This window comes from Pollicipes pollicipes, unplaced genomic scaffold, assembly GCF_011947565.3.
Source record: "Pollicipes pollicipes isolate AB1234 unplaced genomic scaffold, Ppol_2.1 Scaffold_7231;HRSCAF=8579_pilon_pilon_pilon, whole genome shotgun sequence".
Classification (NCBI taxonomy): Eukaryota; Metazoa; Arthropoda; class Thecostraca; order Pollicipedomorpha; family Pollicipedidae; genus Pollicipes; species Pollicipes pollicipes.
In genome coordinates, this window is record NW_023597034.1 from 30,149,748 (window position 1) to 30,162,880 (window position 13,133).

Consider the following 13,133-nt stretch of genomic DNA (forward strand, 5'->3'; position numbering starts at 1 on the left):
CCTGCCCGCAGCGGGCGGCCAGCGTGCCGCGGTTGCGCAGCGCCAGCGCCGAGCGCGTGGCGTCGGCCTCGAGCGTGACGGGACGGCCGGGCCGCTCGCGCTCCGTGGAGCCGCTCACCGTGTCCGTGGACGACAGCCGGCCGTACCGCTCAGGTAACGGTGCCGGGGCTCACGGCAGGCGGGTCGGAGGCCTCGTACTCTCACCACCTCATCCCCCGTGACCGGTGCCGCTCGTTAGGGTCATGATCACGGGTCCCTGTGTCACGCACGATCTGGCGATCCGGGCGCTATCCGGGGCCCAAGGCAGTCGCCACCAGTGTTCTCGGGCCCACGTCAGACACGTCTGTTGTGGCCACGGGCTTCTTGGAGTGGAACAGCAGTATCATTGACGTCTCTATTGCAAGTGTAAGTGAACATCCATGCCTGTCCTGTCCTTACCGGCCTTTTGCGGGCAGAGTGGTGTTCGCACTGCCACACGCGCCACACGCGGCACCACTGCGCCGTCTGCGAGGCGTACCAGCGCTACTTCGGACGGAATTACCCCGGCCATTACCACCACGACTGCTGCGACTGCTTCTGTCCCGTACGTGCCTCCGCCGGACGTCCAGGGATGGGACGGGAGAAGGGCTCCGGGGAGAGACGTGCGGGTGTTGCTGAGCGACCAACTGGTTGAACCGTCGGATGGCTTCCTGCAGATAGACGTGGTCGTCGGGTCGCGTGTGGTGCGTTAAAGTGCTGGGGTTTCCACGAGAGAGACAGGTTGCCATTACCATCTTCGTTTTCCCACCTGGGGGCAACGAACATCCCAAGGACGCGGTTCTTCATAGCCCTTGGATTTTTCTGTGCGGTGCGCTCAGTAGCTACCTTTACTATCGGGTTTGGAATGTACTGCCAGCGACATCTGGTCTGATTGAACGGTGTGTTGTGACATTGCCAGGTGACGACAGATGGCGTGCGTCACGTGTGCGGCTACAAGACCTGCGCCCCACCCCCAGATTCCGACTCGGAGTCAGAGAGCAGGTGAGCCCGTTGTCTTGCGCACTGGTGTGTCAACGTTCGAGTTGTCATCCATTGTACATACAAACTGGAGGTGACCACATGTAAAACGTTTAGCGTGTCAGGCCCTAGAAGTGTGGTACTCGTCAACGACGTGGCATGTTCAAAGCTGGGATGCGCGTCTTCGTTGCCACTGAAAAGTCAGGTTGCCATGGGTTGCGTACTGCCAGAGATGATCGGGGTATGGATTACATGAACTGCAGATGCTGTGTATCCCGTATGAACTGCCCGCTTACTTGTCGAGTCGTGTAACCACAACTTTTGTTCATTACCTTTTGCAGCTTGGTCGTAATAGGAGGGAAATGACGGATACGAAACCATAGTTCATAAGTCGTTTGATGGTGTTTCCGACTCAGCGGACATTTCAACCATAGCGTATGAAAGATGTTTCACAGTCATTTTCCCTGCTGCGGGGCCTCGCCTCCGAATGGTCCCCACATCCGCTTCACTCTCCAGTGTGGCTCGACCGGCGCCACCTTCCCACAGCGAGCCGCTGGCCCAGGTGTGGCAGGACTTCGTGGAGACGTCGTCGCCGCGCCAGACCCAGCGCCAGGCCTTCTACAGCAAAATGGAGGACTTCTACCGGCGCATGTACGTGCGTGCGGCGCGGCGGGCCGCCAGGAGCGCGACCAGGATCTGATAGGGGCGGCCGGGTAGGGGGGCGGCCCACGGCGCGGCGCTCCTCCGGCCGCCGTAGTGGTGTTTCCGTCCCGTTGGTGTGCTACTGGTGCCTGTTTTGGGGATAGGTGATGTGGAATGTGGTGGTGCTAGAGACGATCTCGAGGCGGTAAGGTTCACGTACTTGTTGCAGAGGCTAGCAGTGGTGATCGATTGGAGACTGTTTTTAGGGCTTAAAGACTATTTGTTAGCAATTTGAGTGATTTTAATATGATCTCTAGTCGGAGACATACCGCCGATATGTGCACGTATCGAATGACGGAAGGCGAATGATGGATGCCGCTTGATTGACGCCGAGGAAGATCGACTTCCAAATCTTGATAGTTGGCGCTCGCACAGACATGTCCTGATAACTGCCGGTTGTTGGTGCTTAATATTGTCATAATGCTCGCCATCGGCGTTTAATACCGCTTGTATTGTCCACACGGCGTACTATTTTAATCTCCTGGATTGGTGCCATTCATCACACCCGCTTTCTTGAGACCGTTCGCGTTGCTAGTGTATTTGTAGCGTTAACACCAGGTCTAATCTATCACTGTTATGCGTTGTACGTAGATGATGAGATAGCTTTACATCTCTTTTAGTGAATGTGTAGCGAGGCTTATTTGACTGATCATGACATTCCATCGCAATTTGTTTACCAAATGATCTCCGTGGCCTGACTGAAAACGGTGAAGTAAATATACCTGTGTTGCGTATCAGGAGTTTCGCCGCGGAAACGTTAGGTGACGTTGACTAGAGTGGAGGCACCACCGACCACTTCCCCACATTAGGGCGCTCAGAATTCCATCACATTTTAATGCGGTTGAACATTGACATGACATGAACAACAACTAAGCTGAATCAACTGAATTTGGAGCAACGACATTGAGTTTGTCCCCGACCACCTGACAAGATTATCAAATGCGTCCCAAAACGTGCATGCACTTGCAGTGCTGTGATCTGACGTCCAAGCCCCGGGAAGGTTTTAGAGTCTGTCCTCGCAGAACCCCGTTAAGCACACACGGAGATCGCCCAGCTCCTGCGTACGCCAAGAAGTACCCGCAGGATTGAAAAATCGAGTTGACTTGAACAAGATCCAGTCAATGGCACATCTAGTCTTTCCCCGCTATCCCGTAGCTCAGACCGTAGTGCAGATGACTCGAACAGTGTACAGACATACAGGAACCCTCAGCTTGGCTGTGACCGATCACACACAGAAGGTGGACGCGTTCCTCAATGCTACTCCACTCCTTGCTGCTCCGGGTAGCGATCGTATGTCGGCCGCCAGCCTAGGGGCTTAGTGATCAAGCAACAAGGCTCAGCTTTTGCTACCATGCGGACTTTGGTAAAATGCTTCCTCCAAGTCGGCACGCAAAGCCACGTACGTGTCCGTCCTTCCAACGCACTTGCGCTCGCGTTCCAATGAGCGGAGTTTATGAGGATAGCGAATGCAATGACACAGAACCATCTATTTCACAGCAGCGACGCAGTCACAACGCATGAGCAAGTGTAAAACGACTACCAAAACGGCCTTAGCGCTTCATGCCGCGACGCCGCAAAGTCTATCGAAGAGGGCAATGTCACGGTCCCGACCACCGCAGGTGTCTCACCACCCGGCCCAAGACCGAATGCAGCTCTACAGTCCGGTCTCCCACGGTCGTTCACGCCGAGCAGCGCAACACCAAAGCTCTTGGAACTGGCGAGTGCTGAGCTGGCTAGCCTCTCCGATGAAACGAACGTCAGCACCGACACACTCAAGTCTTCAAGAGTCAAACTGTCATGGCGTGCTGGATGCAGCCTGTAAGAGTTTCTGCCTCATGGCGAAAATCCTGGCCACCCAGAGGTCCAGCTTCTCCTGCGCATTCTCCGACAGCTTGGGGTGGCAAATGGAGACGTCCTTGAGGTCGAGCTTGCTGTCGCCGCTGGCAGCCAGGCTGGCCAGCGTCTGGCGGTCGTCCTGCGTCAGGCCCAGCTCGGCCGGCTCGCGGCGCGCCTTGCCTGACAGGAACGAGTGCTGCACAAACCCGTCATCCTCGACGGCGGCGATGGCGGCAGCGCGCTCGGCCGGTTCGTCCGAGCGCAGCGTCACGGCCGGCACCGGCGGCAGCGGGCTCGGCCGCGCCGGCGACGCCTGCTTGGACGCCGTGCGCGAGCGGCGCGCCGAGCGGCCCGACGAGGACGAGGACGAGTCACGCCGTCGCGGCCGCCGGCGCCGCTCGCCGCTGGACGAGCGCGAACGGCGCCGCGTTCGGCGCGCGCGTCGGTCGCGGCTGCGCGAGCCAGAGCGCCGCCGCCGGTGACGCGGCCGGGAGCCGCTCCGCGAACGCGAGCGCGAGCGGGAGCGGCGGGAGCGCTTCTTGTGGCGCGCGTGACGGTCCGGTGAGCGGCGGTCACGGCGCCGGCGCACCCGGTCGTCATCCGAGCTGCTCGAGCTGCGACCCATGGCTGGCAGTGCCTGTGATTGGAAGTCCATCTCAGTGCAGCCATTCAAAGGAGTGATGAAAGGATTCAATATATTTTACTGCTGGCTTTCTTTCTTCATGCTGATATCAGTAATAAGCAGTATGAGCTTGCAGTTTTTGTGCCTGGATGACAAAATCCTGGTCTTTTATGAATATAATTAGCATTTTGAAATCATAACCATACAGATGCACTGCACTATATACATGACAATCATATTAGTGCATGCATTCATAATCCACAGTCCCCTTACTGCTGCCATTTGATATGCTAAATGTGATGAATGTCACAAGAATTAGACTATTTTATTTTGAATGCAAGATGTTCTAACCAATATGACATTTGTGAAGTTGTATGCTCTAAAGAAGTCATCTTATTGAGATAGCACTGAAGGATAACACACTGACAGAAGCTTGCCCACAAGCTTATTTTAGGTGCTTAAAGTTTTAATTTCATATATTTTTCCATATTTGAGCATTTAATGCCTGATATTATCTTTTTAATATGGGTAATTTTAACTTCATTATGCATATCATCTTAATCCTTATACATATCCATTACTACTACCTTAATATTGTGACATGTTACAGATGGGGATGGGGTTGGGGGAATGTGTATGCAGTGTCTGTTATGCACACAGATTGTTCTTTTGCCAATGCTTTGCCAGTGGCCTCACATCATGGTTCATGTACAGTTCAACAATGGTTTTAAGGGCAGAAGGGCATAACTTTGAAGAATGAGCTGCACGACTGAACACTGTAAAGTGGTGAGGCCTGTCCCCTAAATACACCAAGATGATTTCTTCACAGACTTGGTCCACTTTATTCTTAAAGTCCTCAGTTGGGAGGGGACTTGGACTTCTCTTAGCTCCCTCTCCCAAATCAAATAAGCAACCACATACATGCTTCTGGTTCAACATAAGTATACATAACTTAATATATTGTTTTTCCCAGAGAAGATCTTGCATATCTGCTGCCCATCCACATATCAGAACACTTGGTGACAAAGGTAGCAAACATATGGGTCGCGGCCCACGGGACAGTCTCACCCCATCCGTGTTACACACAGACATAGAGAACGATAGGGACGTGGAAGCACGATCACAGCATACTGGGATGAAAGGCACCTCGGGTGGAGCTCTTTACAAAATCCTGCCGCCCAAGTCACTGGGTAAGTTACCTACAAGCAAGTACTGCGTGCCCAAGGGGAGGATTGACAAAAAAACTGAGCACTTGCTCCCTCATACACTCACCTAAGCGTGGGAAGGAAAGCACATATCTACACCAAAGGCGCCCCTCCTCCACTATACATAAATGCACAAAACTAAGCTATATACCACATTCGTCTCGGCCTTTGCTAGCATGTTAGGCTGCAATGGATCAGCATGTCACGAGTGCCATCTGTTCAAATTGCCTATCTTTTCTGCCGGATGACGTCATAAAATTGGCTATGAGGGCTTTTGGCCAATGGGCGTGAAGTATGTTGTTTACATGCTTCCACTACATGCGGGAGAGGGGATGAGGCGAACGCGTTGGAGGCAACGGAAAAAATGTTCCGCGGCGGGTGTAGTAAGCCGGTCATGTGTTGATGTTCGTTTAAGTGTAGGGGTCGAGGAATGGTACACATCGGTTCATTTAGCGTGGGAAACTTGCGGGATTATTTCCGCTGCAGCTCTTGGCCTTGAGCCAGGCTCAAACCTCCACATTTTGAACTGGAGCCATTGGAACCTGCTCCGAGCAATTGGAATGCTTCGTCCGCGTGATATGTACCGTGAAAAATGCGCTTTTTGGGACTCAAAATATTTGATGGTCATTATCAGTGGGCCATGTGAGCGTGCGTTAAGGCAGACCATTTATACTTAAGCTTTAAGAAAGTGAACATTGACATATGCTAATGCAGGCTGTGCTCATATTAATGCTGGACTTTTAAACCTTGAAGCCCTTGAACTATGCAAGATTCAAGACCCAACATAAATTGGTGCTTTCTTCTCTAAATGACTGCAGGTATGCCAGGGAGCAAGATTCATTCTCATCCAAATGCCAAGGTGGAAAGCTATGTTGATCACATGGTCAAGGTGCCAACTTGTGTGAGATGGGGCCTAGGGAGGGGGGGGGGGGGTGGACTGTGGGTGTGGTTAAGTGGGAGTGTGCTTGTCTCACAACCATAAGGTGGAGTGTGCCATATTAGTGGCACTGGGAAACTACTCTGACATTGTGGCTGCAAAAAAGAAAGGTACTCTACTAAGGCACTAAAGGAACTAAAGGTAGAGTTGAAAGTTCACATGTTTAGTTCACAATCTCCAATAAATCTGGGGGTACTAGTCAAAACAAGTTCTTAAAAAAAAATTGGTAGTGCCCAATGTGTGGTTGATGTTTGGCACCCAAGCACCCAATGGCTGTGCTTATCACCCTTGAAGATGAGTGCAGCTTGAAGTATTGAATACTGTGAATAGAATAGTTATTGAGCATTACACTATTATTAATCAATAAGCATTAGTATTTTGAAGGGCATGATGAACCAGATGAGCTGTAGGCAACAGCTGTCTGGCAAGCTGTGCACATAGCCTTGTGTTTGACATTCAGGTCCTGACATGATGACACAATTTGGCCAGCATGTCGCTTGATGTTTGGAACCCCCAGCTTATCACTAACCTAAGCTAAGCTGAGCATGTGCATGTCTATTCACTGCAGTATGAATAGACATGCGCATAACTATTGCCTTCTGGTTCCCTTTATCATTAAAATGGTCTTTGTGTGCATTAATGAGGCATTGAGCTGAGGGACCAAGTTGTGTGCTGAACACTAATTTTGGGAGGACTTTTCGCCAAAATGATGTCTCCCTCAGGTGGCTGCTTCTGTTGAAAGGCAAAAATCAGTGAAACTTGTTCATCAGCTTCAAAACATACCGGCTATGGCCGTGTACATGGACTACAATGCCACGACACCGCTGGCACCAGAAGTGATCAGTGACATCACACAGTCACTGTCAGAGCACTGGGCCAACCCGAGCTCTCCGCACGACGCCGGCGTGCGGGCTCGACAGGTGGTGGAGGAGGCCCGCCAACAGGTGGCCACCGCCATCGGGGACAAGGCGGGCGACGTCGTCTTCACCTCTGGTGGCACAGAGGTGGGCAGATATGTCGGAATAAGATCGGACCAGAACAGAATCACATGCGCTGATGCATGGTTGGGGGGACACCGAGGGAGCTGGTGACCATTAGAGCTAAGGCATATTTCTACAGTGTTCCCGCGGTGGACTGCCATATTGAACGTCATCTTCTGAATGGTGACTGCTGGCTCCACCCCAGCATTTGTGTTTGCCCCCGATCGCCGCTCCGCCTGCTTTCCCTCCAGCTGAGGTCAGCGGTTTGGTTTGCGGGCGCTGACGTGTGGACGTGACCGTCGGGCGCGGCAGGCCAACAACATGGTGATCCTGGGCTCGCTGGAGTTCTACGTCAGCACGGGCCGGAGCGGCACGCCTCACGTCGTCACGTCCGACACCGAGCACGACGCCGTCACGGAGCCCATCCGCAGCCTGGAGACGCGCCGACTGTGCACAGGTGAGCGGCTGTGGGCGGGGCGCAGGCAGGCGCGCGGCAGGTGGTGCACGGCGAACGAACCGCGAAAATTATGCGTGAGCGTCCGGCAGGTGTATTAGGATGCACTGAGTAAACGACATAGTGAAGCAAGCATTAGCTTTACTGGCAATATTCGACGTTTCAAGCTGGGCCCATGACGAAGCTCGACATTTCATTGACCTGGACCTGTGCTCGGGAACATGGGCGCAGCTTGGAGCGTCGAGTTTTGTCAATGTAGCCAAGATATGCTGACAGCATGGTTGGCGTGGTAAGTACGTCTACTGGAATATTGAAGGTCGATTGTTGTCTGCATAAGAACTTCCAACTCATAGCTTTGTGAAGTCAGGCTGCGCAGGAGTCGTACTGCTCTTAGTTGAGGTAGACTGAGTGCTGATGATGTAGACTGTGGCAGATGGCACGTACCAGAAGCCTCAGTGCGAGCCTCATGTAGGTGATCTGCCGCGCTGGACGTGATCGCACAACGATCTCGTCCGGGCAGGTCTCACGTGCGCGGCTCTTCCCCGCCGTAGCAGCGTGACGTCCTCCTCGCGACACGGCAGCCGAGCTGGCCAGGGTGGTCCGCACCGCCGTCGTTCCGCCAATCCCGCCCCTGCCGCCGCTGACGGATGACGCCAGTCGTGACCCTTCAGTGACCTGGCTGAGCTGCGCCGACGGCGGCCGCGTGGATCCAGCGGCGGTGGTTGATGCCGTGACGCCCGACACCTGCCTCGTCTCCGTCATGATGGCCAACAACGAGACGGGCGTGCTGAACGACGTGGAGGAGATTGGACGGTGTGTGCCCTGGTCTCCGCAACGGCCAGCGTTCAGAACCCGGTCCGTTCTGCTGCTAGCGTTCAAAATTCGGTTCTGGCCGGCCCGCGCTTGTGCTGTCGGCTTAGCGGTCAGAACCCCGCCCGCTCACTGTCAGTGTCACCCGGCCGCTCGCGGTCAACCCGCCGTTCGGCTGTCAGCGGTCAGAACCCGGCCCGCTCAGGTCGGTCGAGAACCCGGCTCCGCGTCATCTGTCCAGCAGATCCCGGCCCGTTCGCTGCACGGTGGCCCAGCTCAGCTGTCAGCGGTCAGAACCCGGCCCGTCCGGCTGTCAGCGGTCAGAACCCGGCCCGCTCGGCTGTCAGTGGTCAGAAATCGGTCCGCGCGGCTGTCAGCGGTCAGAACCCGGTCCGCTCGGCTTGCAGCGGTCAGAACCCGGCCCGCTCGCTGTCAGCGGTCAGAACCCGGCCCGCTCAGCTGCCAGCGGTCAGAACCCGGCCCGCTCAGCTATCAGAGCCCGGCCCGCTCGGCGGGCAGCGGTCAGAACCCGGCCCGCTCAGCTGTCAGCGGTAAGGGTCTGGCCCGCTCGGCTGTCAGCGGTCAGAACCCGGCCCGCTCAGCTGCCAGCGGTCAGAACCCGGCCCGCTCAGCTATCAGAGCCCGGCCCGCTCGGCGGGCCGGTCAAACCCGGCCCGCTCAGCTGTCAGCGGTAAGGGTCTGGCCCTCGGCTGTCAGCGGTCAGAACCCGGCCCGCTCAGCTGCCAGCGGTCAGAACCCGGCCCGCTCAGCTATCAGAGCCCGGCCCGCTCGGCTGCCAGCGGTCAGAACCCGGCCCGCTCAGCTATCAGAGCCCGGCCCGCTCAGCTGTCATGGCTCAGATCCGTGCGCGAGGGTTCGGGATCTCCGCATTGGCAGTCCATTATCGATGTGCGTGTTCTGAGGTCGTACGACCTTTTGTGTGAGCTAAGCAGCACAAATCTTTGAAACACATCGTAGGGAAAATCAATGAGGCAATTCAAATGAAAGTGAATTTCAGACAGCCGTCGAAACGTCTTACGCTGCGCGCATGCCTACCTGATAGTCGGGAAGAAAGGTGACGCCCTGTTTGACTGCAGCCGCCTGGCGCGTCTTCCCAACCGAAGTCACATCTGGTTTCACACCGACTCCGCCCAGACGATCGGCAAGGTGGACGTTGATGTAGCACGCATCGGGGCAGACTTCGTCACCATCGTTGGTCACAAGGTGATTTGCGATCTCGGATGGCTTCGGAGAAGTTTGGAAGGAAAATGAGCACATGTTCTCTTGGTATTTCCGAAGTTGGTTACATTTGAACAGGTTACATTTGCCTTGATATCTCCGAAGGATATGAGTATCGCATATTTTCCTCTTTTGCATTTATCGAGAATGAATGGCTGATGCGACTAGTTTCAGCACCCGGTATCTCGATCGTCCCGTTACCAGCCGCTCATTGCCCGAACGACACTGACACTTGTGGCCCGGCTGCTCCCTCGCCAGCTGTACCGGCCCTGTGACATCCCTCCAGCCGTACCGGCCCGTGACGCCAGCCCCTCCCTCGCCAGCTGTACGGGCCCTGTGGACCTCCCTCCAACCGTACCGGCCCGTGACGCCGACCCCTCCTCGCCAGCTGTACCGGCCCTGTGACCTCCCTCCAACCGTACCGGCCCGTAACGCCAGCCCCTCCCTCGCCAGCTGTACGGGCCCTGTGACCTCCCTCCAGCCGTACCGGCCCGTGACGCCAGCCCCTCCCTCGCCAGCTGTACGGGCCGCGTGTGGGCGCCCTCTGGACGTCACCGCTGGGCCAGACAGCACGGCCGGCGAGCGCCGGCGGCGGCGGTGCGTGCGTGGCTCTGCTGCGCGGCGGTGGCCAGGAGCGCCGCCTGCGGCCCGGCACCGAGAACACGCCGCTGGCGCGCGGCCTGGGCACCGCCTGCCGCCTGGCGGCGCAGCGCCTGCAGCGCGACCAGGCGCACATGCGCCAGCCTGCGGGACCTTCTGGAGCAGCGACTGCTGGTGCGGACGCGGCAGGGACGCATCGCGGAACTGTGGGCTGCCGTGCGTGGGCGCTCTGAGGGCTCAACAGGGTCGTGTTGGTTTGACGGCGAGCTGACGTGCGGAACTGTAGGGGCTGGAGGCTGGGTCCAAGTCTATCGTGGCCTTTCCCCGGCGTGATGGTTCGCTAATGTGCGCTCCCTATCCGCCGCCACCCTCCCCCCCCGTTGTGACGTCACAGATGTGGTGTGCGATCGCCGGCCGCTGTCGTCTCGGCCACTCTGCGACCCCGCGCCCTCACAGCTTGGGCCACCGCGTCGGTGCCGGTTCGCCGTCGCAGCGCCGGGGTGACAGCGGACCCTCGGCCTCTGGCAGGAGACGGGCGTGGCCGAGCGGATCAACCTGCGGGGCTCGCCGCGGCTGCCCAACACCAGCAGTGTGGTGCTGGCCGGCGAGGAGTCGGGCCGCGCCGTGCTGGCCCGCTGTCGCCATCTGCTGGCCAGCACCGGCGCCGCGTGCCACGAGCAGGGCCCCGCCGCCAGCGGTGAGTCGCTGGCCGCCGGCGGTGGCGCGCCGGACCGGTGTCACCGCGGCCAGCCGCCCGGCCCGGCTAACTGTGCCGGTGTAACCTGGGGGTGTTTATCTCGATGTGGTTAGCGTCGGCGGCTCGCCGTCCCACGCGTGTCTGGCTGTGCGCGGCGTGCGCGCCGCTCTGCCGTGACTGGACTGGAGTGAGTGTGGGCGGTTCCTCGCCGCCGTGAGCTGAGCTGTGTTGGTGAGCAGCCGCGGTCGGTCCTGACCTGCCTGACGCCCCGAGCTGTCTTGTGTCTTCGTCCGTGGCCGGCCGTGACCTGCCCCGCCCCGCGCGGCAGGTGTGCTCCTGCGCAGCGGCGTGACACCGGCCGACGCTCGCCGCTCGCTCCGGCTCAGCCTAGGCCGCCACTCCAGCGAGGCGGACGTGGCGGCGGCCGTGGCTGACCTCGAGCAGGCGCTGGGTCGCGCCGGCTCGGCTGCCGGCGGGGCCGGGCTCCGCGGGCAGGGTGAGCATGGCTCGCCGGGCGCACCGCTGGCGTGACGTCGTGACGCACGGCCGGTGGCTGGCCGTGACGTGACGTGACGTGGCCGAGCTGCGCGCCTGGCAGTCACTTTAGACGGGGATGCCGCGTTGTTATCAGCTGGGACCGGGCCATGTCTGTGATGCGTGTTGGAGCGCGGCGTGCGTTGGTGATCCACGCTGGTAATGCGGGTGATAGTTGACTGGAGTCAGGGAAATTTATAATTGAAAACCTGTAAATGGGTGCACCTGGGCTGGGGAGTTCTAAGTTATGCGCATATCTGGCGTCTGGGATCATGCGAGTACGGCAACTATCTGAATAGTAGGACTCTGTCATCCATCGCTTTGCTGGTGTGCCCATGGCTATTCCAGTTTTTTTCTTTCGTTGAATCTCCGTTTACTTTCCAACCTACAGTTTTAAGAATCAGTGCTTTGGTAGGTGCCTCGCAATAATAGCTAGAGTTGTTGGTTTGTAACATGTGTGCACCTGGCTTAGCCCTTCTGTCGGACATTTGGACGGGGGCGTTGCGCTGTCGCACATGACTTTGAAACGCTTTCCGGATTGTACGTGATCAAAATTGTAGCGGGGCGTTTATCGTCGTAATGTTATTTAGCCCTAGAGGACAATACTTGCAGATCTTTGTTGACGTATTATCTGACGACCAGACCTTGACATGCCAAATGCCAGGCACTGATGTGGAGATGCGTTTGGCAGAACCGTGTAAGTTAGACGCCTTCATAATGGCAGTTTGGGACTGAATGGAAACACCTGACTTTCCATGAATAGTATAAATGTAACTTAAAAAACTAAATATCGGAAACGAGGCTGACATGTTGCCGGGTGTAGTACATAGCTGGATGCGCACCGTGATCGGAAGTATTTACCTACGATCATGTGATGTTATCATTAAACCTGCGTTAAAGATACTTGTATTTCGTCGGGAACTGAAGACGAAAGTGCAATATGAAACGAGGCAAACGTAAGCAACATGTTATGTGGCGTTATATGTGTTATGAAGCTTCTTCGTGACTCGTAAGCTTGCCTTGGGTGGCAACCGAAAGACTTCAGTTGCGTGACGGCGAACGCACGTTCAATCAGACGTAATTGTGTGGGTCGAGAGAAGCTTCAAAGACGAAGTACTCGTGCCGAAGTTAACTGCTCATTTGGCGGAATACGCGTCATTGGTTGGGTGCTCCTGGAAGCGGACCACGCAAATCGTTGCTACGCTCGGGATGAAGAGTTCGTAGCGCCTTAGTCGGTTCCGTCAGTGCCGATTGGGCCCCCGGCGGCCGGCCCAGTGATCCCAGCGCCCGGTCGCCGCCGCTGGGATGCTGCCTTCCCCCTCCCCCCCCCCCCCCCCCCCCCCGCCTCAGCAGCCGGAGCGGCAGTCGGGACACAGCGGCTGTGGCAGCCCCCCTTCTGGCAACAATCTGGAGCTGGCGGAGCGCAGACTGCCGATGTTGAAGGGTCCGCCGGCCGCGGTTCATACGCATCAGACCCGAGTCCTAAGAACCGTGGCGGGTCAGTTTCCCCAGGTGGCCTGA

The 13,133-nt window shown here is 56.9% G+C and overlaps 1 protein-coding gene across 1 annotated transcript; it reads left to right on the top strand.

Annotated features, from left to right (window-relative positions):
- Window positions 1-5,753: 5,753 nt before the first annotated feature.
- On the top strand, window positions 5,754-11,430 carry LOC119109978 (selenocysteine lyase-like). The gene is given in 9 exon segments (XM_037233723.1): window positions 5,754-6,179; window positions 7,021-7,302; window positions 7,591-7,735; window positions 8,404-8,545; window positions 9,640-9,766; window positions 10,300-10,524; window positions 10,526-10,555; window positions 10,910-11,011; window positions 11,407-11,430. Coding segments are annotated over 8 exon segments (1,011 nt in total). The 5' UTR covers window positions 5,754-6,179; window positions 7,021-7,086.
- Window positions 11,431-13,133: the final 1,703 nt, after the last annotated feature.